General features: G+C 43.1%; 1 protein-coding gene across 1 annotated transcript; it reads left to right on the top strand.

Moving 5' to 3' along the window:
- Positions 1-1863: 1863 nt before the first annotated feature.
- Positions 1864-24195, top strand: brwd3 (bromodomain and WD repeat domain containing 3). The gene is made up of 40 exons (XM_080779714.1): positions 1864-2070; positions 2234-2292; positions 2405-2434; positions 2612-2671; positions 4946-5096; positions 5283-5381; positions 5499-5659; positions 5759-5980; positions 6869-6969; positions 7093-7163; positions 8385-8485; positions 8578-8618; positions 8737-8841; positions 9310-9460; positions 9863-9997; positions 10198-10326; positions 10458-10683; positions 11279-11422; positions 11523-11742; positions 11859-11952; positions 12051-12233; positions 12905-12975; positions 13853-14072; positions 14170-14280; positions 15070-15177; positions 15272-15396; positions 15504-15586; positions 15690-15801; positions 16257-16318; positions 16618-16773; positions 17518-17638; positions 17757-17882; positions 17992-18067; positions 18195-18248; positions 18598-18741; positions 18913-19065; positions 19192-19361; positions 19473-19567; positions 19704-19835; positions 20891-24195. Exons 1-40 carry the CDS (start codon positions 2037-2039, stop codon positions 21820-21822), a joined length of 5568 nt encoding a protein of 1855 aa, XP_080635840.1. The 5' UTR covers positions 1864-2036; the 3' UTR covers positions 21823-24195.
- The last annotated feature ends 541 nt before the right edge of the window (positions 24196-24736 follow it).

Below are 24736 nucleotides of genomic sequence, written 5' to 3'. Positions count from 1 at the left end.
TCAGAAATACGCCTATGTTTATGCTGAATGCAATTGCTTTTTAACTAGTAAGGAAAGTATAGACATATTTCGAAGTGAAAATGGAAATAAAGTTGTCAAGTGGCAGCATTTCCCGTCAGTGTGATCAGCAAGAATACATAGTCATATACTGTATGACTTTTGTCCATGTGTCCATCTGACGACTCCCAGAAAAAATAAACTATTATGAATATCTCTCTACTATTATGCTACATCTATCTAAATACAAATGTATATACATCTATCTAAATACAAATGTGTGTGTGTATATATATATATATATATATATACTGTATATATACACATATACATACAGTACATATACATACACACACATACATAAACATATACATACACACACACACACACACACACACACACACACACACACACACACACACACACACACACACACACACACACACACACACACACACACACACACACACACACACACACACACACAAACATTAATTGAAAATGGTGGGCCCTATTGTAAACAAGTGTAATGCTTTATGTTTTTTTTTGTTTTTTTACACTTAATTTTTATTGAAGGAAGAACAGACAAGAAAAAACAACTAACAAGACTACCGGTATATGGAAAGAAAAATAAAAGAAAAAGACAAAAAGTACATTCAATGAAATCCAATTGCAATATCGCTAGGCTGAGAGAAGAGATTCCACTTTTCCCACTTTTTATAGAATTTATCCTCTTGTAGTCTCAGTATGAATGTTAGTTTTTCCATAGTACTGTTGGCACCAGCGTCGTGTGATTGCTTTTTTACTTGATGCTAAGATGATCTTGATTAAATATTTATCATGTATTAGAAACTCTTCAGGGATATTTCCCAACAGTAGAAAAGAAACAGACAGAGGTATCTCAAAACACAGAATGGTCTCCAAGGTGGAATGGATATCCTGCCAGTATTTATGAATTTTAGGACAAGACCAGAAAATATGAGCGTGGCGCTTTATGGTTTTTGATTGATTGATTGAAATATTTATTAACAGTTTGCAGAATTACAGTACATTTCAAGCACAAACTCAATACAAAGACTGTTAACTGTGAGTGGACAACCCAATTAAGCATTACACTTGTTTACAACAGGGTCCACCATGTTCAATTCATCAAAACATTTAGTGTGGTGCCGTCCACTCAACAGTTTTTGTATTGAGTTGTACTTGTAATTCTGCACTGTTAATAAATAAATCAAATACACACACACACACACACACACACACACACACACACACACACAATAGGCCAAATTTTAAGTCTCACTCAGCCCTGCAATGTAGCCTATATTCTATGTATATATATATTGACGTATGTCAAAAGCAGAGATGCATATGCTACATACAAATTGCATTAAAAATAATAATTTAAAAGAATTACATTAAACCAGTCATTTATGATTTTGTGAATTGTGTTTACTATTTCAAAACTGACCACCCTAGCCTCAGTCCCAGCCTTGACCCCACCGAGGAAAACACTTCCCTAAAGACATTCAGCTGAGCTGTTCTTTTCGACATGCACCCTTCCAACTACTGAGCAGAATGCAGATCTGATGAATGTCATTTAAGCCTCAGCTAATGTCCCAGGTCGAACCAAGCCATGCATTGTCCACTCCAGTCTCCAGAGTCCAGACTTGAGCTTGCTTTTGTACTACAAACCTAAAAGCTCAAGCAAGGACAAACATACACAATCCTATATTCCTAATAAGTAGCAGAAGTTATAATTGGACCCTGCATGTAGCATAACATTTATTAAAAAAACATAAATACAAATAAAATGTATGCATTCGTGTTATTATTCACCCACACTATAGCATTCAATGATTGCTTCGAGAATGGCATTGTTTCGCTGGAGGGCGCTAACACAAAGCACCAGGTGGTCACAGGGAGAACTTGAGAAAGGAGGAGGCCATTCACTAGCTTGTTTGCTAAACCAGCCATAGCTAATGCTGGCTAGCGAGCTAAAACACCAGTTAATCTAATGTCGTCTTTCTTATCAAGTGATGGCAAACGAACAGTGTTCGCAAATCGAAGCTGGTGAGTATCGGGCCCCAACTTCTCTAATTCAAAATATGGTGTGTTGTGATATATATTATATATATATATATCAGTTAGCCAGCTTAACCATTGCACCCGAACGCTAGCTAGCATGGCTGACAAATAACCTTAGTGCCTAAATGCACCCTCTTTCCCATTTCAGAGTTGTATTACCTCATTGCCAGATTTCTGCAGTCTGGACCGTGCAAAAAATCAGCACAGGTAAATCTATGAATAGAAAAAATTACAACTCGCATAGATTAATCGTAAACATTGTCTTGAGCGTGTAGCTTTATAGTGCTAATAACTAACGCTACCACCGACTGTTTCATAGATTCTAGTTGAAGAACTGGAAGAGTACGAGGTAAGTTAAAGCTGCCCTTTCTGTTTTTATTCTCATGTGTGTTTCCGTACTCCTGCTCAGCTGCTTTTTGGTCACATTGTACTGTTTGGATTATTAGCAATGCGCTCAGCAGAGGAGCTGCTGAGCACCGTTGCAACATTGTATCCAGGTTTTTTAACAACGCGTTTCTAATTTTAGTTGATTCCTAAACGATGGAGTTGGGACGGGAAGATATACAAAAGGAACTTCGAAGACTGGGTGAGTGTACATTTGCAGAATTAAGTTTATTATATTTATTTAAAAAAATAGGCTTGGGCTTTTTTTTATTGGTTTTTTTTTTTAATCAACATTACTTATTTAGACTGATGTAGTAGTGCAACCGTGTAATTGTGTTTATTTGTCATTTAAGCTTTTCTAAAAGTGTAGGCCTATAGATAATAATTTTATCCAGGCTTATCTATTGTGTGGCGTTCTCAGGGGAGGGTCTAAAGGCTAATGCTAAAAGTAGGCTGCTGCAGAAGGACACAGAGGCTGTCAATCTTCACGTTAGAGCCAATCAAATCGCAGTTACCGTTGTAGAAAGCGGAAGAATTGGAAGGGGAGGCCTATGATTGGCCCTGAGCCCTGATTAGTATGTGTGCGTGAGCGTGCCATGGCGCGTGCATGTTTGTGAAAGAGAATGCTTATATATAAGCTATTACCATGCTCTTTGTTTAATATTTCAGCAAATGCAATTATGCAAATAAGAAATATGGCTATTATGGAAGGGGGGAACACAAAAATATCCACAAAATGACAAAACAGTGTTTTAAAATTGTTTTGAAATCTTCGCACATATGGCCGTTTGTGCCAAAATTTACATGTGTAAACTTATTTACTTATTGGTAGTAAAATAAGTAGAATAATATTATATAAAAAAAAAAAAAAAAAAAGGAAAAGGTCTGGCTGCTCGGAAGTAAAAAAAAGTGTGTCAAAGGTGCTCTTTGGCGGGGGACTGGGAACTTGCAACTAGGCAAATCATCTTCTGGTGATTTTTTTAAAAAAGCCTTTTATTTTAGTGGCTAGTTCAAATAAATAAAAGAAAACGTAGCGGCCAGCACGGCCTTCTTCAGGGTTTTTATTTTATATTATTGGTATTGCTACCTTGGTATTGTCCATTTTCAGGCGTTGGCCTCATTAGAAGAGTTGTTTTAGGGCCAGGCTTAGCCTTATTATGCAGAGTTCGACTTACTGGATGTTATTGTGCATCATTGATTATGTTGTCTTTTTTTTTTTAAACTCTTTATTTTGGAATTTTTGAATAGGCAAGACAGACACCAAAGACAAACAAGAGTACAATATGACAGAAACATTGACAGTAAAAGAAAACTGAATAAAAAACAAAAGACATTAAATAAAATTTTACATTAAATGACAACTGGAAAGACACCACCCATATTCACTCACTCCACATCCACCCCACCAGCTAAGTACTCTGTCCATTTCTCCCATCTTCTTTCACCCAGCTCTTTTTGCAGTCTTAAAGAATAGGTCATCTGTTCTAGGTGATGAAGTTGTTTCACAATGTTGAAAAATAGATCGGCAGTAGGACAATTATTTTGTAACCAATTTCTTGTAATAGCTTTTTTGCTTGCTACAAGTAGAATCTTAAGTAAGTATGAGTCATCCCGATTTAACCCGTCTGGGAGTTGTCCCAGGTACAAAGATGTGAATGAATCATCTATTCTAAAACCCATAATGTTTGAGATAAGTGTTGTCACTTCTTTCCAAAATGGCTGAATTACAGGACAAGACCAAAAGACATGTGCATGATCAACCACTGTATCTCCACATTCTCTCCAACAGTCCATATGGTTGCCAGTCTGTTTGGACTTCTGTTTTGGAGTAATAAAGAAGCAAATCTGGTTTTCCAACAAAAGTCTCTCCAAGTCAAGGAATTAGTGGTCGTTGATTGCGTTTCCCATATATTCATCCATACTTCATCACTTATATCAATTCCCAACTCTTTTTCCCATCGCTCTTTCACATATATTGTAGAGTCCTTTTTCAACGACATAAGCCCATTATATAGTTTACTCACAAGACCCCTGTTGCTTCCTGAGCCATAGGCATTTATAAATACAGTGATTAGGCTTGTTGTAATACCTGGAGTAGACCCTTTTACTTTTTTACTAAAATAATCCCTTACTTGCAAGTATCTGAAAAAGTCCTGGTTAGCCAACCCATATTTCTGCTTTAGGTTTTCAAAACTGTCAATATTTCCATTTTTAATCATAGTACATATAGAAGTGATGCCATTGTGGTGCCATTGTTTATATCTATTGTCTAATACTGCTGGTATGAAGTCAGGGTCATATGCTGGCCAACTTAAAAGTTTTGCCTCCCTCTGAAGCTGGAAGCGTTTAACAACTTCCAGCCATATTTTGAACGACAAATTTACCCACTGACGATTATGTTGTCTTAAACGAATTCATCTGGTATGCAGGCGTTTTCAGACTGTATATATGATAGCCGTTTCTCTGATCTTTCTAGGTGATTGTCAACCAGCACATTCCTGCCGACTACCTGCTGCGTATCTGTCAGCAGATTGGTCCGCTTATAGAGAAGGAGATCCCACCTAGCGTCCCTGGCGTCCAGACCCTCCTGGGTTTGGGAAAACAATCCTTGCTTCGTACCACCAAAAGTGTGTGATTTTGAAGTCCTGTTCTTCTCTGTATTGAACTTAAATGCACAATAAACTTAACGGCACAGGTTTATTCTTCTTTTTAGAAAAAACAATATTGGTTGGTTGGAAAGCAATTCTAAATGAGTTTGTCTCCAAAGTAGCCAACTGTATGTCTATTGATCTACTGTACCTATTGTACTGTAGGTTGTAGCCATAAAGTATGTACCGGCTCAGCTATTGCTGCACTCCACCGAGGGCGACCGCCAGAACCACCAGTCAGCCATGGAAACCCTCCCAGTGTCGGTATGTGAAGCGTGTTTTAATTTACAGTTAATGCCATGATGGAAAGTACTTAAGCCAGTAAAACAATATCTGGCCTCTTATCAATTGCTGTTTTGTTTTCATATTTAATTTATCTAGTGTCCACCATGGGTGCTCGCCAGGCCACAGGCATGGCCCGATTCGACCACATCCTGCCGTCTTCCAGCTACCAATGTATGAAGATACACAAACGTATCCTGGGTCACCTTTCTTCGGTCTACTGTGTAGCATTTGACCGTACTGGCCGGCGAATATTTACAGTGGGTACAATATTTCTTTGTCATCTGATCAAATTACAATCGAGTTTCTTTTTATTGTTTTAAAACTTTGTCATGGCTGCTGTTTCTTTTTTATATCAGGGATCTGATGACTGCCTGGTGAAAATCTGGGCTACAGACGATGGCCGTCTCCTGTCCACACTGCGTGGCCATGCTGCAGAGATCTCTGACATGGCTGTGAACCATGAGAACACTCTCATTGCCTCGGCCAGCTGTGACAAGGTCATCAGATTGTGGTGCTTGCGAACCTGTGCTCCCATCACTGTCCTGCAGAGCCACGCTGCCTCCATCACTTCTATACAGGTCAGATTGTATTCGTGCTATGTTTTAAGGTTATGCTCATTCTGTGAGGTCTACGAAGGGTTCCCGTTTCCCAAGATATGACACATTGTGAACATAATTTGCACTGGGCATCTGCGATCACAAATATTTTGTCTAGGTCTTAAATTCCTCAATCCAAAAGTGGAATACATGTGATAGCCTTTTGTAATTGAGATGTGTGTGTGTGTGTGTGTGTGTGTGTGTGTGTGTGTGTGTGTGTGTGTGTGTGTGTGTGTGTGTGTGTGTGTGTGTGTGTGTGTGTGTGTGTGTGTGTGTGTGTGTGTGTCATTAAGGGGAAAAATATTTTTCCATCCTGGCTTGCTTCGGCTCTACTTGGTTTTCTTTGCTTTCCCACTGTACTCGGACTGTACTGCCCCCCTTCTACTAGTACCCATGTCTAAACAATGCTCAGTTAATACTTATGCTACCTGGACATGATCTCCGTTTTAACCTAGGCAGCTCATTTCTGCTAACAATAAGGCAAGAAATAGGCCACGATGTTGCTTAAACAGCTAGTTTAAACATGTTTTAATAATTAAGAAATAGTATGCTTCTAAGTTAACACAGTGCAACACAAAAGAGAGGGCTGTATTTTGCGTGTCTTAAGTACCAGGTCTTATTACTTAATTTAAGACCTGGAGGCGTGATCAATGCCATTTGGCCAAAGAGCATTGACCACGCCTCCAGGTCTTAAATTAAGTAATGGCAAGGCACAAAATTCAGGATAGAGCCGTGGCGTGCCGAGCCAGGACTATGCAATGTATGTATATATATAAAAAAATACCTTAAAATAAGGTATGTTTGCTAATGAAGCCAATGTAAATGTTTGCACTAAGTACTAACCCTCAGTTACCGGTTCTCTGCCCATAGTTCTGCCCAGCGGTGAAGGGGACGACACGGTACCTTGCCTCCACTGGTGCAGATGGCATGGTGTGCTTCTGGCAGTGGCATTCGATCAGCATGAAATTTAAGTAAGAACCTTTGTGACCATTGACCACTGTTCTAGAGTACAGTTATTGCTGTTTTTACCTGTGGTTCAGCTGAAGATCTTTCAAAGCAAGTCAGTGTTTCCACAATGTTCCCTTTCTCCTCAGCGATCAACCATTCAAGTTTGTGGAGCGTTCACGTCCAGGTGTACAGGTGTCCACGTCATCCTTCAGTAGTGGTACGTGGTCAAGCACTCACCTTGAATATATGCATATATTTTATTTCATTCCAGATGTATGATTTAAGCTGCAGTGTCAAACTGGTGGAATCCATTCATTAGCTTAAGTGTGTGTGCGTGCGCTCCTGTGTGCGCTGTCCCCGAACATTCAGGGTTCGAACCTTCGCTCGTTAGGGTTGGCACTCGAAACCTTTTTTTTTAATTCTAAAATATTTATCGGCGAGAATGCGATATGCATAATAAGAGTACTATGTTCATTTTGTGTTTACATGTTTAGATGTTATTAATAATCAAGGGGGCACACAACCGGTGCGTCAGTGCACATAAGTGGTCAAAATGTTTTCTGAGCGTTAGATCAAAGACACCAACAGCTGAGACGGTTATGTAGAGAAATCTGACAGGCATTCAAAAGGAACTCAAATGTGATGTTAATGTCCTGTAAGTAGACTTAGAAATAAAACTAGTGTTGACTAATCATTACTTGTGACTCTTATTTTGAAGAGGACAGGTTAGTGCACAGGAAGTCTGTTTCAGTTGTAAACAAGCTACTATGACACTCCTCCCTCCCCCCCTTAAAAATACGAAAGCAGCTGCTGCACGCACACGTGAGCTTTCACACTTGCACAACAGGTCCGTCCTGCTGCCACATTTTGCCCAGGAGGGATCTTGTGCCCTAAAAATGTCCCTAGTCTATTTTACATGGCTCGTGTCTTAGAATGAGTTTGACACCCTTGGTAATAACACACAGTTGAATTTAGCAATGATTGGATCTTGCCATGGCTTTCTAACACAAAGTAATTTATAATAATTGTAATAATCCAAAGTCCTGCTTTACCCGCACATTGTGGACCTTTTTTTATTTTAATCCTTGTAAGAAATTGGAAAAAGTAGACGACTAGACATGGCAGAGGACGTTGTGCCATGTATGTCAAGTCCCCAGAAAGGCTTGCCAATGTTGAAGCTGCGAGACGCATGACGTAGTGGTGAAGGCTTGGTCCAAATGCGGAAGTAGACGGTTCTTCCGGGTGCTTCAAAACGCCACTGAGCAACTTCCATTGAAATGAACAGCAGGGGGGGGGGGGGGGGGCAGTCCGCCATCTATCGTTTTATAACTCTGATGTAGTGATGTATGTTCATAAATTGCCTAAAGCCATGATCAGGTGTGGAGTGTGGACTGCTGTGTAATGACTTCCATGTTTGTTTCATGGCCAATGTTCACAGGAGGGATGTTCCTGGCTACTGGTGGCACAGATCATGTGATCAGGGTGTACTACCTTGGTGGTGAAGCTCCCATGAAGCTCTCTGAGATGGATGCGCACACGGTGAGAAAATAAATTCAAAGCGGTTGACGCAAGCTGAATGGTATGCTAGTTTTAAAATTCATAGTACTCATTTTTGTCATGTCTTTTTCTAGGATAAAGTTGTCGTCGTCCAGTTTTGCAATAACAGCGACAGGTGAGTGTGTGTGTACTGTACTGAATATCTGAAGGTATCAACGCTCATGGTGTTTGTTGTTCTTGAATTCTAACAAATGTGTGTGAATGTTTCTTTTTGTGCGTTTGCTTGTCCTAAGCCTAAAGTTTGTGAGTGGCAGTCGTGATGGCACCGCCAAGATCTGGCAATACCAGCAACAAGAATGGAAGAGCATCACGTTAGACATTGCTGCCAGGCTGCCAGGGTAAGTTAAGTTAGTGTTTCAGATAATTGCTATGTGAACTTGTCTTCTACCATGTCAGATATTTGGCTTTCCATTTTTACCTGCATTACACAGTTGTTGTTGTTGTGTTTTTTTTTTACAGCCAAGCCAACAAGGTTTGTCTGTCCCTCAAAAATAGAGCTCATGCTGCTATGTACATGAAAAGGCAACATAACCACTTTTGTCCATAAAAGCCTGAAATGCCTTATATGTGCAAGGGAAAAGTATGAACAGTGTGAAAGTTGGTTGCACACAAGCATCCAGCCTGTATGGTGTGGCTTCCCCACTGAACGCCATCATGTGTTTGTGTAGTTTAATTTACAGAAATGCCATGCCGTTCTTAGACACTCTTCTTTTCTTTTTTTTATACCATGATCCCTTTGACCCGGTCTCCTTTGTAGTAAATTGGCTACGTGTGTGTGTGATTTTCATTTCTTTGTCTTCCTCCAGGAGTGCTGTTGTCAATGGGGATGATAAAACCAAACTGGTTGTGACCATGGTGGCCTGGGACCGCAGAGACCAGAGTGTCATTACCGCTGTTTCCAACTACCTGCTCAAAGTGTGGAACTCTACAACTGGACAGCTACAGCATGTGTTATCTGTGAGTACTGAATTGTATAATTCCTGCCGATTTCCTACTAGTTTCAACACTTCGTCAATTCGTGTTCGTTGCTGGGAATTGAACCTGGGTCTCTGTGGTGGCAGGCGATACGTTATACCTCTATGGGTACTCCCAGACAGTCGAGTCACGAAGATGCCAGATGCAGCTAAGAGCAGGAGTCACTTCCTGGTTTTTAAACAGCTGGTGGATGGAAAATAAGCTTGCGTGCGGCTGCAACCACGAAGTGACTCCTGCTCTAAGCTGCAGCTTGCGTCTTTGTGACGTGCCTGTCTGGATGCAGGTTATGCCAGCCAGATGCAGGTTATGCCAGCCAGATAACCCCCCCCCCCAGACAGGGGGTCTTTTCACAAGCTGATGTCCAATGTTCTGTCACTCTTCCAGGGTCATGATGACGAGGTGTTTGTGATGGAGGCTCATCCGTATGACTCTCGCATCATGCTCTCTGCTGGCCATGATGGCAATATCTTCGTGTGGGACTTGTCCAAAGGAGCCAAGATTCGCAATTTCTTCAATATGGTAAATGACCTGCAGTAAACAAAAGTGTGTGTGTGTGTGTGTGTGTGTGTGTGTGTGTGTGTGTGAGTGAGAGAGAGACCTTGTCTCACACGCACACACACATTGTTTAATTCAGGTAGTTTAGAAAAAGCATGACATTGGAATATATCAAATAGCGACACTATAGTTCATATTTAAATTATTTCTTTTTAATGTTACAGATTGAAGGACAAGGCCACGGTGCCATTTACGACTGCAAGTTCTCAACTGACGGACAGCATTTTGCCTGCACTGATTCCCATGGTCACCTGCTTATCTTTGGCTTTGGCTGCAGCAGGCCCTATGAGAAGGTGACAAGCCCCCCTCTCGTCTAATGTTCAACTCCTTTTTGTTTTAACTCCTCTTGTCAGGAACCATGATCAAATGATCAAAACCACATACATAATCAAAAATAGTAATGTGCCCCTTAACTCCCTTTCAGATTCCTGACCAGATGTTCTACCACACGGACTACCGACCTCTCATCCGCGACGCCAACAACTACGTCCTGGACGAGCAGACGCAGCAGGCCCCACATCTCATGCCTCCGCCCTTCTTGGTGGACATCGACGGGAACCCCCACCCGCCTCACTACCAGCGCTTGGTGCCGGGCAGGGAGAACTGCAAGGAGGAACAGCTCGTGCCCCAGCTCGGCTACATGGCTAACCGTAAAATACGATATTTTTCTCATTGATTTACATTCACAAAAACTGTCAAAAAAATGTCTACTTAAAGGAGAATTCCATGCTAGAAGGCTTTCTTACCTTTCTTTGGAGTCGTTACGTCCCCACCAAAGATGTCCAGGTGTTTTGTTTGTGCAAAAACTCCTTATTGGCTATTTTCCCTACCATAAGCGCTCAATGAATTGCATTGAATGGAATGGGAATTGAATGGGGCTATGGGGTGTTGTGCTAATTCGCTTATTTCCATCGAAATAAGTAGTAAACTGTGCCGCTTGGGATATTATTTACATTATGAAGAGAGGATATACAAATTAATTATAATTTTGAGCGATGGAAATAAGCGAATTAGCATAACACCCCATAGCCCCATTCAATTCAATGCAATTCATTTAGGGCTTATGGTGAGGGAAATAGCCAATAAGGAGCTTTTGCACAAAATAACACCTTGGACCTCTTTGGTGGGGACGTAACAACAACAAATAAAGGTAAGAAAGCCTTCTAGCATGGAATTCTCCTTTTTAAAAGCAAACGCTGTTGAGACGATGCTGAGTCTGGAGTCTTGTGTCTTTGCTGCTTATAGGTGATGGAGAGGTGGTTGAGCAGGTGATGGATCAGCAGACGGCAGAGAACGGAGAAAGTGTCCTGGACAACATCATCAGACAGCTTCAGAATCAGCAAGATGAGCAGCAGAACACGGAGGGAGCGCCTGAAGAAGCAGCAGCGGGTACGTCACTGTGTTTTACATAATACAAATGGGTTATCGTTGGATGTCCCCGAGGGCAGCATCCCTCGCTATAGAAAAATAATCTCATATCTATTACCAGCCGGAGACGTGGCTGAGATGGAGGCGGCTGACATGGGGGCGGCTGAGATGGAGGCGGCCTCGCCCCCCGTTGGGGATGATCTACAGAGGAGCGGCCAGGGGACGGACGGTGTGCGGCAGATCCCCCAAAGTACTCTCCGCAGTGAGGTGGCCACCGAAAGGGACCTGCTAGCCTGGAGCCGGCGAGTCGTGGTCAATGAGGTCCCCCGGGGGACATTGAGGTAGAAAGCAGGGCACAGCTACAGGCACTATACACATTTGACCCCCCCCCCCCCAGAAGTTTGTTTGGGTGTTATGGTTTGTTTCATAATATGGTTGTATTTATTTTTTTACTTAGGGTGATGACGGACTGCAGACGAGCCAAGGGGGAGGTGGAGTGCTCCCTGTACAATACGGAGAGGAAGAAGAAACCGGTGACCACCACGCCTAAGGTTCTTATTGTCTTCACACTGCGTCGTCGTAAACTAATAATACATTTTGTTGCCGTTTATAATGTTCTCCTCCTCCTCCTCCTCCTCCTGGGCGGCAGACGACAGGCCCGCTCACCAGGCGCATGCAGTCCCTTCGGCCTGCCAAGAAGAAGCCGCAGCAGCGCCATGCCTATCAGACCCGCTCGGCTCAGGGCAGCCGTCGCGGCAACAGGAGCAGGACCGCCGCCGTCGGCAGCCCCCGTAGTTCCGACAGTCAGATAGACTCGGACAGTGACGCAGAAGTGAGTGGTGGGGAAAAGCATGTCTGCACTTAAAAAGGGGACAACTTTATTTTTATTATTTTTTTCAACCAAGGCTCATGTTTTAGGTTGTTATTGGAGAAAGTAAAATATGGGTGTTTGTCATGTGTTTTTCATTTGCCGTTTTCTTTTGTTTTTAGGGATTTTTTTTGCTGTTTTTGACAGGGGGGGGGGCGGGGCATTCGAACATGGGGCTAAATATGTATTTTTTTACAAAATGTTATAGCGATTTCTTTTTTTATTATTTACTATAGTCCTACTAGACCCCAATAAATTACATCTGGCCACAAAAGATCTCAGGATCTACTGAATGTGAAGGTAGCCTACTGGGTGCAGCCACACTGTGTGTCATAGGCGCTCAATATGCCAGTTTGACACATTCAGTAGATCCAGTGATGTCAATGACAAATGACATCATCAACTTGTGACCCTCTTGAGTGAAAGAAGGTATTTTTTAATTGTAGTTATATAGAGCTGTATTAAGGCTTATTAGCCAGAAAACCTGAAAGTCACCCCAAAGTGTCTGTCTAACAGACACAAAATAACATTGAACATTTATTTAGGCCACCCTACATAATACTGAACAATATTGATGAATCTGAACGACTGAATCATGAATGGTATATACAATGTGTGGGTCTGTCTGTTCACAGGCAGTGGAACAGCAGGCCAGTGATGCTTCCTCTGACGGTGAAGCGCAATGGCAGAGTGACAGCAGTTCCAGGTAAACCGTCTAAACGGAGTAATGTCCATATGAGCCGAGTCCTTGTACAGTACACAGCTACGTTCCAACCAGATCTCTGACTGAGATCGACTGAACTGGTCGTTCTGGGATCTATGTAAAATATAAAAACGGGGGTAATTGTCTGATTGAGCCAGGGCACCAGGCTCTGGAATAGCCTTCCATATTAGATTGGTGCAGTGAGTGGTCTTTTCTGTTAAAATGAGTGTTAAATAGGACCCCTGTTATTGAACAAACACTATTGTAGTGGTTCCCGAATGTTTGTGCCTCGTCGGGACCCAAACTTATTAACCCATTCTGACCTGAGATCAGATTCATACGAGGTTTCCACTGGACACACACTGGTCTGATTAACCAATTCTGACCTGAGATCAGATTCTAAAAATGTCAGTCGTTCCTTAGATTTTTCAAAAATAGCAGACCTACAAGCTCGTAGCGCGCCACTCGGTGGCGCGCTATGAGCTTGTAGATCTGCTATTTTTCAATAGCTAAAGCATAACATGATGCTAACACCAAAATGGGTTTCCGGTCAGAATGGGTTAAAATACATTCTGAATGAACCATTTTTGAAGCCCCATTTATTAGTGAAAAAAAACTTTTTTCCTATTTATATAGAAATAGTTTATATTGTTTTGAAAAATCCTTAAATTATTTTTGAATAATGTATATCACAAATATACAGTAGAAAATAAAACGTGAAATTATAAAACAGATTTGTATGTAATGTTTAAAAAGAAAAAGGGTCAACTTGGTCCCAACCCAATGTTTGGGAAATACCTGCTCAGAAGAAAAATGTGTTATAACTTTAAAAAGAAAAGAAGAAAAAAACCTTTTTCTCATACACCCTTTGTTTTCTCAGTGAATCTTCCAGCGAGTATTCCGATTGGACAGCCGACGCCGGGATCAACCTCCAGCCCCCAAAGCGGTCGAGCAGACGGCAGGCACCGCCGCAGGCCGACAGCAGCTCGGAGGAGGAGGAGGAGGAGGAGGAGGAAGGGGACGCCGCAGACGCTCGGGGAGAGGAGGCCAAGAAGAAGGAGATCGAGAAGAGGAAGAAGAAGCCCAAACAGGCTAAACAGGTGAGCGGACTGGGGGGGGGGTCCTAGATGATTGGAAACGTATTTTGGCAAGATCACGTGAGCGAGTGTTGGTGCTGAACATCATGTCTCTGCTCAGAAACCCACCTCCTCCCTGGCTGGGGTCGATGCGGAGGAGTGGCTGCCTCCGCCGTGGATAATGGAGACGGTCCCTCGCCGCTCTCCTTTTGTTCCACAAATGGGAGATGAGGTAAGGGAGCGAGAGACTACTTTTGGGGGAAACAAAGTTCAAGCCAAGGCCTCCATTATTCCTTTCTTCCAGATATGACCAATAACATTTACTCAAATAAGTGTCTTCCCCCACAGGGGGGGGCAGTCAGACAGATATTTTGTGAAGCCACTGAGGAAATCGGGACTTCCTGAAAGTTCATATAATGGCCTGTTGTGGCGCTGTCATTGGGCCCAAAAAAACCCATAGCCCCATAGAGGTCCATGTATTTGGGCCCAAGTTCACCTAGACTGTATTACCTTAATAAACATGGTCATGAATACTTTCTGCTTCCAGTCACTAGTTTAAAGTCTCATTTCTCATGTCATAATATTCTTTTTGGAAAACGATGGTCCCATTTATTTAAAAAATGACCATAAAGTCGAGTATGTTCTGAGGGGCGTGGCTACCGTTACAGTCTATGATCGGGAGCCAACCCCCGTTCGAGTCAAAATAAAAACCAAGGAAGAATAAGGGGGGAAGTCCCGCCTCGTTGTCTGGGCCAGCCAATGGCCAGCTGGGCCCAAACGGATCTAGAATGATGGCGATTTACAATTCAAGGACTGACTGGCTTCATCTTACGTCCATATCAGACCCGGAGAACGCTTTGTACATATTCTTTTTACAGTCTATTCTTCCCCCTCACCCTACCAACAATGACCCCACCTTAACTACAACACTTAACCAAGACAAACCAGGCCAATGAGAAACTGAAAATATCAAAACAAAATGAAGAGAATTCTATTCTTACTCCCAACCTTCCTCCTCCAGCTCATGTACTTCCATCAGGGCCACCAGGCGTACGTCAGGGCTGTCCGTAGGGCCAAAGCTTACTCTATCAACCCTCAGAAACAGCCCTGGAACAAGGCCGACCTCAGGGTGAGATCCACTGTTCATTACTTAACCACCAAACGTTACGTTCCTTCATTCTAACCCTCCTCTAAACGTAACATTTTGCGATTGTGCGTTTCAGGACCAGGAGGCAGTGAAGGTGGTTGGCATTAAGTATGAGGTGGGACCTCCCACACTCTGCTGCCTAAAGCTGGCGTTCCTCGACCCCATCTCGGGGAAAATGACCTATGAGTCTTTCTCTTTAAAGTGAGTGTTTTAAAGCTTGTTGTATGACTGTGTGCGACGTGTTTTAATGATGAATGAATTCTCCGTTTCTATGGTCCCAATATATTCCGTTCCCATATTCCTCGCAGGTACCATGACATGCCTGATGTCATAGACTTCCTGGTACTGCTGCAATTTTACAACGAGGCAAAAGAGCGCAACTGGCAGCCAGGTTTGTCACTCCCCCCAACCCCTCCCCTTGCTATATTAAGTGAAGTTTGTGTTATAGCTTTAGTGTAACATTCACACTACAACTCCCCCCTTCGTCCTAAAAGGTATGCGGTTTCGCAGCATCATTGATGATGCCTGGTGGTTTGGCTCCGTGGAGGAGCAGCAGCCTCTGCAGCCAGAGTATCCAGACAGCCTGTTTCAGTGCTATGCAGTAAAGTAAGTTGTGTTGATGACTGACACTCCCAACCTTTTTGTATGGAGACGTGAGGGTGATTCTGACATGGGAGTGCATTGGTTTGAATGGCCTCATGATGTGGAGGTGTGATTGTACCAAGACATCAGAGACACATACTTCCCACAGATTACAACCACACGCGGAGATTTTGAAAACATGACCAATGACAAAAAACTCCCATATCTGCTGGGCGAAGTACAACAATGTGCAAACACAGCAGCAAGATTTGTGAGTTGCTGTGATAGGAGAAGGATATCAAATGGAACACAACCACCCTAAAGATGATCTATTGAAGATTCTGACCTTCAAAGTACATAATTTTTGTTTTGATTGTATTGCTGTATTGTTGTATTGTTCTTTCTGCTTTGGCAATGTAAATGTATGTTTTCTCATGCCAATAAAGCCCTTTGAATTGAATTGATTGTTCACTCTTCAGGTGGGATAATGGGGAGAGGGAGAAGATGAGCCCATGGGACATGGAGCCTATTCCCGAGGAAGGTCAGTCTCGTGATTTTACTGTAGCTCTGATAAAGATTCAACATACCGTACTTCTGGCATAACGGTGGCCAAAGAGAGTGATATCTGTAGTCGTTTATCATTTACTTGCTCATCTCATGGCTGATTATTTTCGAGCTTTTGGTGTCCTCAGTTTTAAACATCATGTACGGTTTATGTCAAAAGTTACGTTACAGTAAAGCTTTAAAAATGAACTGCATGCTGATTTTGATTAGTAGCAAAATAATAGATTCCATTTCGCCCATGTCATTCTTTTCTTGGGGTTTTCTTTCTCAACTCAGCCGAGTTGCCAGAACAGGTTGGCGATGGGGTGGAGGTGTCCGAGGAGGAAGTGAAGGCTCTGCTCTACAGCCCCCAGGAGGGGGAATGGGGGGCTCGCATACGGGACGAGGACTGCGAAAGGGTCATCAACGGCATCGACGACCTTCTCACACTGGGTAAGGTCAATGGAAAGAGCAGAGGGATCATTATGTCGACGTCATATCCTGTATGTAGCATGGAGCGTCGCAGTCCCGCCCGCCCCCCTTTCACGACGACGCTAGAACCCGAAGTGAATTTCTCGTTCATTTTCCCCGTAGACTTTTCCAAAAAGTATTTATTGAAAGACTATTACGCCGCGGACAAAGCCAACTGGAGGTTGTGACACATCATGACAATAAACACCATGTTTTTCGCTGATCAAATAATTAGTAAGAAGAAAAACAAAACAACAAGTGTTGTATCCTGCCGTGTTTTTCTTCTTACAAATTATTCGATCGGCCCAAAACATTGTGTTTACTGTTATTTGTCGTCACAAAAGGTGACCTTTTGAAAAGTCTATGAGGAAAATGAACGGGGAATTCCCTTCTGGTCCTCGGGGAGGGGGCCGGGGACTGCGGAGCTCTATATCATCAGCTGTTACCGGTAATGAGGCTTAACTGTAAAGTAAAGTTGGGCTTAAAGGTATATTCAGTGATTTCACTCAGGATAGAGGTTTTTTTGACCCCAGGGGTTAACTGGGGACAGGGAGGAACTCCTTATATGGTCAGCACACTCTATAGTAGAGAGGATTATCACAACAAAACAAAAAAAATAAGTGATATTTGAATTAAGTGAAATCACTGAATATACCTTTAGCTAAAGTAAAGTATATCTTTAATAGGCTTCGGAGTGAGAGTTTGTTATTTCTCTTTGTTTTACAGACGTAGCCAAGGCGTTTGCTTCACCGGTGGACTTGCGGGACTACCCTCTGTACTGCACCGTGGTCAGCTACCCCACTGACCTCCGCACCATACGCCGTCGACTGGAAAACCACTTCTACAGGTCCCGTCCCTTCACCCCGTTGTTCCATATTGTAACAAAGCGACGTCACACTGGGGGGGGGGGTTTGAGTTGGAAGCTCTGAGTTTAAAATGACTGCCTCCTCTCTCTCCCTGTATAGGCGCATCTCTGCGCTGATGTGGGAGGTGCGCTACATCGAGCACAACGCCCGCACCTTCAACGAGCCACAGAGCCCCATCGTAGCCGCCGCCAAGGTGGTGACTGACGTGCTTCTCCATTACATCGGGTGAGACGCCAGTGAAAGAATAGTCCCCGTGTCTACCCTCGTTAAGTGGGCTTTTTTTCCCCTAATTCCCTTATTTAACCCTAAACGTGTCCATTGTTATTTTGGCCAGTGACCAGAGCTGCACAGACATCTTGGACCTGTACCACAAACTGAAGTCTGAGGTCAGCAGTGGAGGCGAGGCGGAGGTGAGAGAAGTTGATCACAATGGGTTTGTGGGGCATCAGAGGCTGCTTTGTCTTTGGATTGTTCTGAACAGGGTAATAATAATAATAATAATAATAATATGCATTTGTGTGTCTTGTCGTTCTGCAGGCGGTTGAGGTGGATGTGGACTCTGACACTCCAGGGACATCCACGGGCCAACGGGTAAAGTAGAATGAATGCTAGTCAAGCTGCATGCTTTCTTAAGCCTGATATATATTATATGCGCCAGTGTCGAACACTGAAAAATGTGCAATCTACAAGCCGATCCGAGCTTGTAGATCAGGTATTTTAAGCGCATGGCACCTCATACGATGGCGTGTTAAGTTAAACGATAAATTACACAGATATAGCAAACAATGTGTAGTCTCTTGTCTATGTATAGTGGAAGAGTTATTTGTTATTAAAATAATAATCTCAATAAATGAATGCATACATTACACTGGCAATATTGTAAATCTTTGCTTCTAAAGAGACCCATTCTCAGCTATGCCTTCTCTCTGTGTCTTATCAGCGTTCCAACCCTAGTACGAAGAAACGCGGCGTGGTGTTGAACGTGAAGGCATGGCGAGGCCAATGTCGGGACCTGCTACGTCGCATGATGGACAACCCAGATTCAGAGCCATTCAAACAGGCTGTGGATCTCTTTGTTTACCCTGTAAGACACAGAAAGATAATTACCACCAGCTACAGAATGACTGATTTCATAATATTCTTTTCTATTCTTTTCTATTCATCTGATGGGAAATAATTACCTCTGAATCAAAAGCAGTGGCCGTAATGAAACTGTCTACTAAACGTCACTTCTCTAAATCCTCTCTCGCCTCAGGACTATCGAGACATTATCGACACTCCGATGGACATGGGCTCGGTGTCGGAGACACTGCTCGCCGCGAACTACGAGAACCCGATGGAGTTTGCCAAAGACATGCGGCTCATTTTTAGCAACTCCAAAGCATACACGCCCAACAAGAAATCACAGGTATAGGCAAGGGGCCCCCCGGCCTGCGGTCGTAGATATAAATCGTGTCAAATCCCCTCTGTGACAGTTTGATTCTAACGGTCGCCGGTATGTCAAGTTAAATTTACCTTCTTGTTTATTCCCCAGATGTACACCATAACTCTAAGTCTGTCGGCCTACTTCGAAAGGCACATTATCCCCGTCATCTCTGACTACAAGTCAGCCCTTCAGAATCAGCGACGGAGTCGCCAGAGACTCAATTACAGGAATAGAGTGCCCAGTGGAGGCAGCTCTCCTGCCACCAGTCCACCTCCCAGGTAACTGGACACCTACCACAGTAGAAGATTATACCTCTACAAACATTCTTTACCGTCTATATAAAGTAGTGCTCGTGTAATCATTATTTTCTTTACTTTCTTAATGTTCAGCCCGAAAGGGAAGCACAAGTCGTCGGGGAAGGCGTCGTCGAAACCAAAAAAATCCAAGCCCACCTCAAAGAGCCGCTCTCGTCGGCCGAACGACGGTATGAATCTCATGTGGTACAGTGGATGGTATGAGTGTGGTGCAGTGGTATGAGTGTGGTGCAGTGTACGGCACCTCTGTGGCGCGGTGGTTTTTGCTGCTCAGCAGTGTACTTTGCTCCCCTCCCCTTCATGCAGAGTGCAGCGGCGTCGCCATGGACGAGGACAGCCAACCCTCCTCTTCCAGTTTAGGGACGAGCAGTCGGAGCGGGAACCAAGAGCCGAGTCGGCTAACCCGCAGCCAAACAACAACGCCAACTAAGAAATCAGGTATATTAGTTGCAAAGCAGCCCATTTCGTTAAAAAAAGAAGGGGGGGGGAAGATACCACTTCCTTTTTTTCTGTAGAAACGGGAACTATATTTGGCTCCTCACCTTTCTTAGTCCACTTCCTCCCAGTGGCTTCTTACTTTATTTATTACTACTAACAACAACACTATACGTGTTTAAGGCAGTGACGTGTCTTGTGAGATTAGTCGCAAGGTGAAGGTTACAAGAACTCCACCCCTTAACCCATTTAGACCTGTTGTAACCGTATTCGTTGTTATACCTTTCAATCCGGGAGCTACCTCTGTGTCTCATTAGTTGTTGATGATGTAGCAACATATTAATTAGGTTTTCAGAAAACCTAGGTTAGGTTTTAGAAGGCGTTTTTAGAGTCTTAAAGGACCACTTCACCACTTTTCAACCTATCTTCATATAATGGGTCCTCACTAATAATCATGAAAAAATGGTGCAATTTCTTTCTTCTCTGTCTGCGTCTCATAGGAGGGCTGTGTAATAGAAACTGCAGGCTTTCTAGTCCTGAAAAGTTGCAATGCGAAAATGGAAGCCATCGTTCTCACGATAATGAAAATCGAAATATTTTGTAAAAAAAATCTTGTTTAAAAAAAGAAATCTGCCTAATGATGACTGCCACAGCCGTCCTATGAGACACAGACAGAGTAGAAAAAAACCATGCAATTTTTTCATGATTATTAGTGAGGACCTATTATATGAAGATAGGTTGAAAAGTGGTGAAGTGGTCCTTTAACCCATTTTGGGCAGAAACCCCTTTTGGTGTTGGCATCATGTTATGCTTTAGCTATTGAAAAATAGCAGATCTACAAGCTCATAGCTTGTAGGTCTGGACGACTGACATAGAAACATAGCTTTTTCAGAAAACTGTCACTGTTAGAAGACAATTTTAGAATCTGATCTCAGGTCAGAATTGGCTACGGGCAATTTATTTTCTTAAAGAAGGAAATTAAGCACCGATGTATGTGTGACGTTTCCAATGTCGTACAGAGATGAACTATTTGTTTCTTCCTTTTTTTTGTGTGTCAGGGCAACTGCTTAACATGGCTTTGACCAACGGATCCGGCCAGAGCCACAGCAGGCGAGCGTTAACGCAGTCAAACGACAACGAGGGACGCGCGTCCAACAGCTCCACGTCGGAGTCGTCGTCGTCGTCCTCGGACACCTTCTCCTCGTCCTCGGACACGTCCTCGTCCGACAGCGACAACAGCTCCGATTCGGAGGCGGCGGCGGCGGCGGAAGGGGGAGGGGGAGCGGGGGACCATGACTACAGCAAGGCCCCCTGCTCCTCGTCTGTGCCTAGTACTACCCATGACTACAGCAAGGCCCCCTGCTTGGCGGGGGAGCAGCATCTGCAGGCCTCTAAGGACCACCAGGCGGCAACCTCAGGGAAAAGGAGGCACAAGGGAGGGGAGGACGTCTCGCAGAGACCCAAAAGGCTGCGAGTAGAACTCCCAGCAGCAGAGGAGGAGGAGGAGGAGGAGGAAGGAGACGAGGAGGAAGACGACGACGAGGAGGAGGGAGAGGAGGAGGAGGAAGAAGAAGAGGAAGAGGAGACGGAAGAGGTGGAACAGAAACGACAACCACCACAGGAGGAGGCGGGAGGTGAAGAAGATGAGGAGGAGGAGCCCGAGGAGGAGGAGGATTCTGAAAAAGAGGAGGACTCTGAAAAAGAGGAGGACTCTGAAAAGGAGGAGGACTCTGAAAAGGAGGAGGACTCTGAAAAAGAGCAGGGTGGGGAGGCGGCGGTGGTCAGCGCCAAGAGGAGTAGCCGGGGCAAGTCGAGGCGGGTGAACACGCGCAACCAGGGCCGCAGGACGGTAATGTACGGGGACGACTCGGAGGACGACGGCCACGGGTCAAAGGATGACCCCCTGAACCTTGGCAAGTCCCGTTCGGGGCGGGTACGGCGCATGACTGAGAAAGCCCGTGTCAGCCACCTTATGGGTTGGAATCATTGACACGTCGCCGAGCCCCGCCCTCTGAGGCCCCATTTCTACTTTGTCACAGGTGCGACAAAGTACAAACGAGGCTTATGCGGCTGAAATGAAGAGACTGGTGTCTAGAAATAATATACTGCAGGGATTTTTTCTTTTTTGTTTATTTTTATATATATATATATATATATGACTTAAGTATATATGACTTTCTTTTTTTTTATCTGAGACTTGACTGGCTGGTGCTCTTGATAATGTTGCCAAGGAGAGCATCCCTCCCTGGTCTGTAGTAGTAGTAACTGCTCCACAAGGACCCTCTTTCAAAACTCAACTAACTCACCTCCGCCTTACCGCTCTCTGGAGCCTTCCACATGGGCCTGCTCTTCAACCTTGACGTCTTTTTATCATCTTTTCTTATCCACTACTTTACCAATACCTGCTTTCCTCCCCTACATCTTTTCCTCTCTCCTCTCTTCTCCCCAACCCACCACCTATAGTCTTTCTTTTCAGGTCACCAAAGAAAGGTTCCGAGATGCCAAAATACTGGTGCTCATGTTGTTTCTCAAGGAGTGTATTGGTTTCTGGTTTTCTCGACATTTAGTGTGTTTTTGTAAACTCATGCCCCACATTTAAAGAATTGCATACAGTAACTGATGTCAACTTTCCACGTGTTTGCTATATTCTCTAGCATTAATCTTTTGAAGAAAACCCATCTGAATCCCTACCTTAATTATGTTCTAGTTTTCGTATGGACTCGCAGCTCGGATAAGGAGTGGGCACTAGCAATACTAAGTAAACACAGTGGTAATCATTTCAATAGAATACTGCAACGCCATTAATAACAAGAATGAATTAATTCAATGAATTGCCAGCTGCATTATTATCTGCGGGGGTCTGCTATAACTGCCTCTGTGTCAGTTTCAGCGCAGTAGTTTAGGTAGGAACCAGAATTCTCTAAGGCGACACTATTGTGTTCCGACTGAGTCGTTCGTTTCCGCCCGGACATATTTGCGGTGCGCACATACGTCATCCAATGAGAACCAGCTGGTAGACTTGGCTTGCTATTGCATAGCAGCTGGTAAAAAAATAAACCGAACCCCAAATCAGACAAATTGACCTCCTAGGCCATTGAATGTTATGTCTCCCCATTTGCCTTTCGTTGCATATATTGTTCCATAGAATCATGGTACATGTTGACCTTTCATCATGTGGCATTGCTTGTCTTCCAATCTAGGGGACAAAATGAAATGGTGGTGGGTTTTAACTTCTTGGCATGAAGCCACCACATCTTGCTGTAACCCGCGATTGATCCAACGTCAGACACATCCACCCACAGTGGCTTCCATGGCACTGTCTGCACAGCATGTTCCAAAACAAAGGGTTACCCATAGCCAACTCTTCCATGGAATTTACATATTTTTTCAGTGTATTATACTCTTTACTTTAACTATTCCTAAATAATGAGGAAAGGGACATTTTTGCACATGATCTACCCTATGTGGCAGCTGACAGTGATACATATATTGGATACGTGACAAATTATGAAAAGATCAACCCTAGACTTAAATGCTTTTTTTTTTTTTTTTTTTTTTTGGTGAAAGAATGCTTAAACTGTGGCAGCATACTTTGTTCGATCTTGGATTTAAAAAACACGTTTTGCTATAATTAAAACTTAGAACAAAAGCAAAATGTGGCCTGTTAGATACAACACAACAAAACAAACAGCTAGATATTGGTTTATTGTATGCTTTTATTGGGTTGGAACAGATATAGGTGGCAGGTGACACCTGAAGGATAAATCCACAAAGTATCATTTGGGCTTATTGACTGGCCTTTGCCATGTTCTTCTAGCAGTTATTTGTGTCACGTGTTTTTTTTTTTTTCTTCTGCCCAACCCATTCACTGCAACTGCATTCTCTTTCATCTCTTGTTGTTGCAGCGCCATTTCCTTAAACAAGAGTGGTAGTATTAGTATGTTCATTTGAAGCCTTTGGTGTCGAGACTTATCCAATATTAGAAGAAATGTAATGTTCTGAGTTTTACACGGAGGCTTTCAGATGTTTATTTTTTCATTTATAGAGTATGGATAGGGGTCAATCTCAGAAATTAACTAAAGTCAACGTCAGTCTTATTTTCTCTGAGAGGTAGCATTAACTGGTGTGTGTGTGAAGGCTTCCATTGGGCCCAATACGTATGATTAATATTTTGGGAATGTGTTATTTTCATATCTAATAGAAGGCTTTTAAGCTAACCTCTAAAAAAAAAAAAAAACTGATTGCGAAAACAATGACATTCTAGCTGGGAAAACTTATGTGACTGGGTTTTTTTGTGTTTGTTTTTTACACTGTTTTTTGATTGTATGAGTTTTCTTTTTTAAATAAAGAAGTGGGTTTCTCATCTTGCTATGGCTTTTTGTCTTCCATGGTGTATGCTGAGATATTCTTAATACCAGAGATTAATAATGTTAATACACTTACCTGACCACATTCTTTGTGAAAAGGTTTCAGTACCTCTGGGGTTGTTATGGTGGTATAGTCATCACTCACTCATCACGTCAGTCAATTAAACTCCCCATTTTCTCCTTGGCCCTCAAAATTAAGCAATAGGCCATGCAAACCTTGCACCTTTGGTATGCAAATTTGGGGGCTGTACTCAGTTGTTTTGCTTAAGTAAAAGTACCAATACTGTAATTTAGAACTACTCTGTTACAAGTAAAAGTACGGAATTGAAAATGTACTTGAGTAAAAGTACAAAAGTATCGGCGAGTATGGCGAACTGAAAGAGCTCTAGCACTGTGCACTAAACACTCAAACATCGGTACACTTCATACACTTGATGCAGATAGTAATATGTAGGGCTTGTAGGCCATCACAATCAAAATGGTGCCGGTAGGCGTGACAGCCTATCGCAATGTCAGCATTCCCTATTGGCAAAATCT

This window comes from Protomyctophum bolini, assembly GCF_963924005.1.
Source record: "Protomyctophum bolini genome assembly, chromosome: 13".
Classification (NCBI taxonomy): Eukaryota; Metazoa; Chordata; class Actinopteri; order Myctophiformes; family Myctophidae; genus Protomyctophum; species Protomyctophum bolini.
Note: the sequence above shows the minus strand (reverse complement) of the source record. Positions and strands in the feature narration are given on the sequence as shown.

Bases quoted from the DNA above. Each gene is read 5' to 3' on its own strand.
- brwd3 (XM_080779714.1), top strand. From the start codon at position 2,037: ATGGCAAACGAACAGTGTTCGCAAATCGAAGCTG. The intron at 8,842-9,309 runs GTAAGTTAAGTT...GTCTTCCTCCAG, and splicing joins ATTGCTGCCAGGCTGCCAGG to GAGTGCTGTTGTCAATGGGG. The intron at 19,836-20,890 runs GTATATTAGTTG...TTTGTGTGTCAG, and splicing joins AACGCCAACTAAGAAATCAG to GGCAACTGCTTAACATGGCT.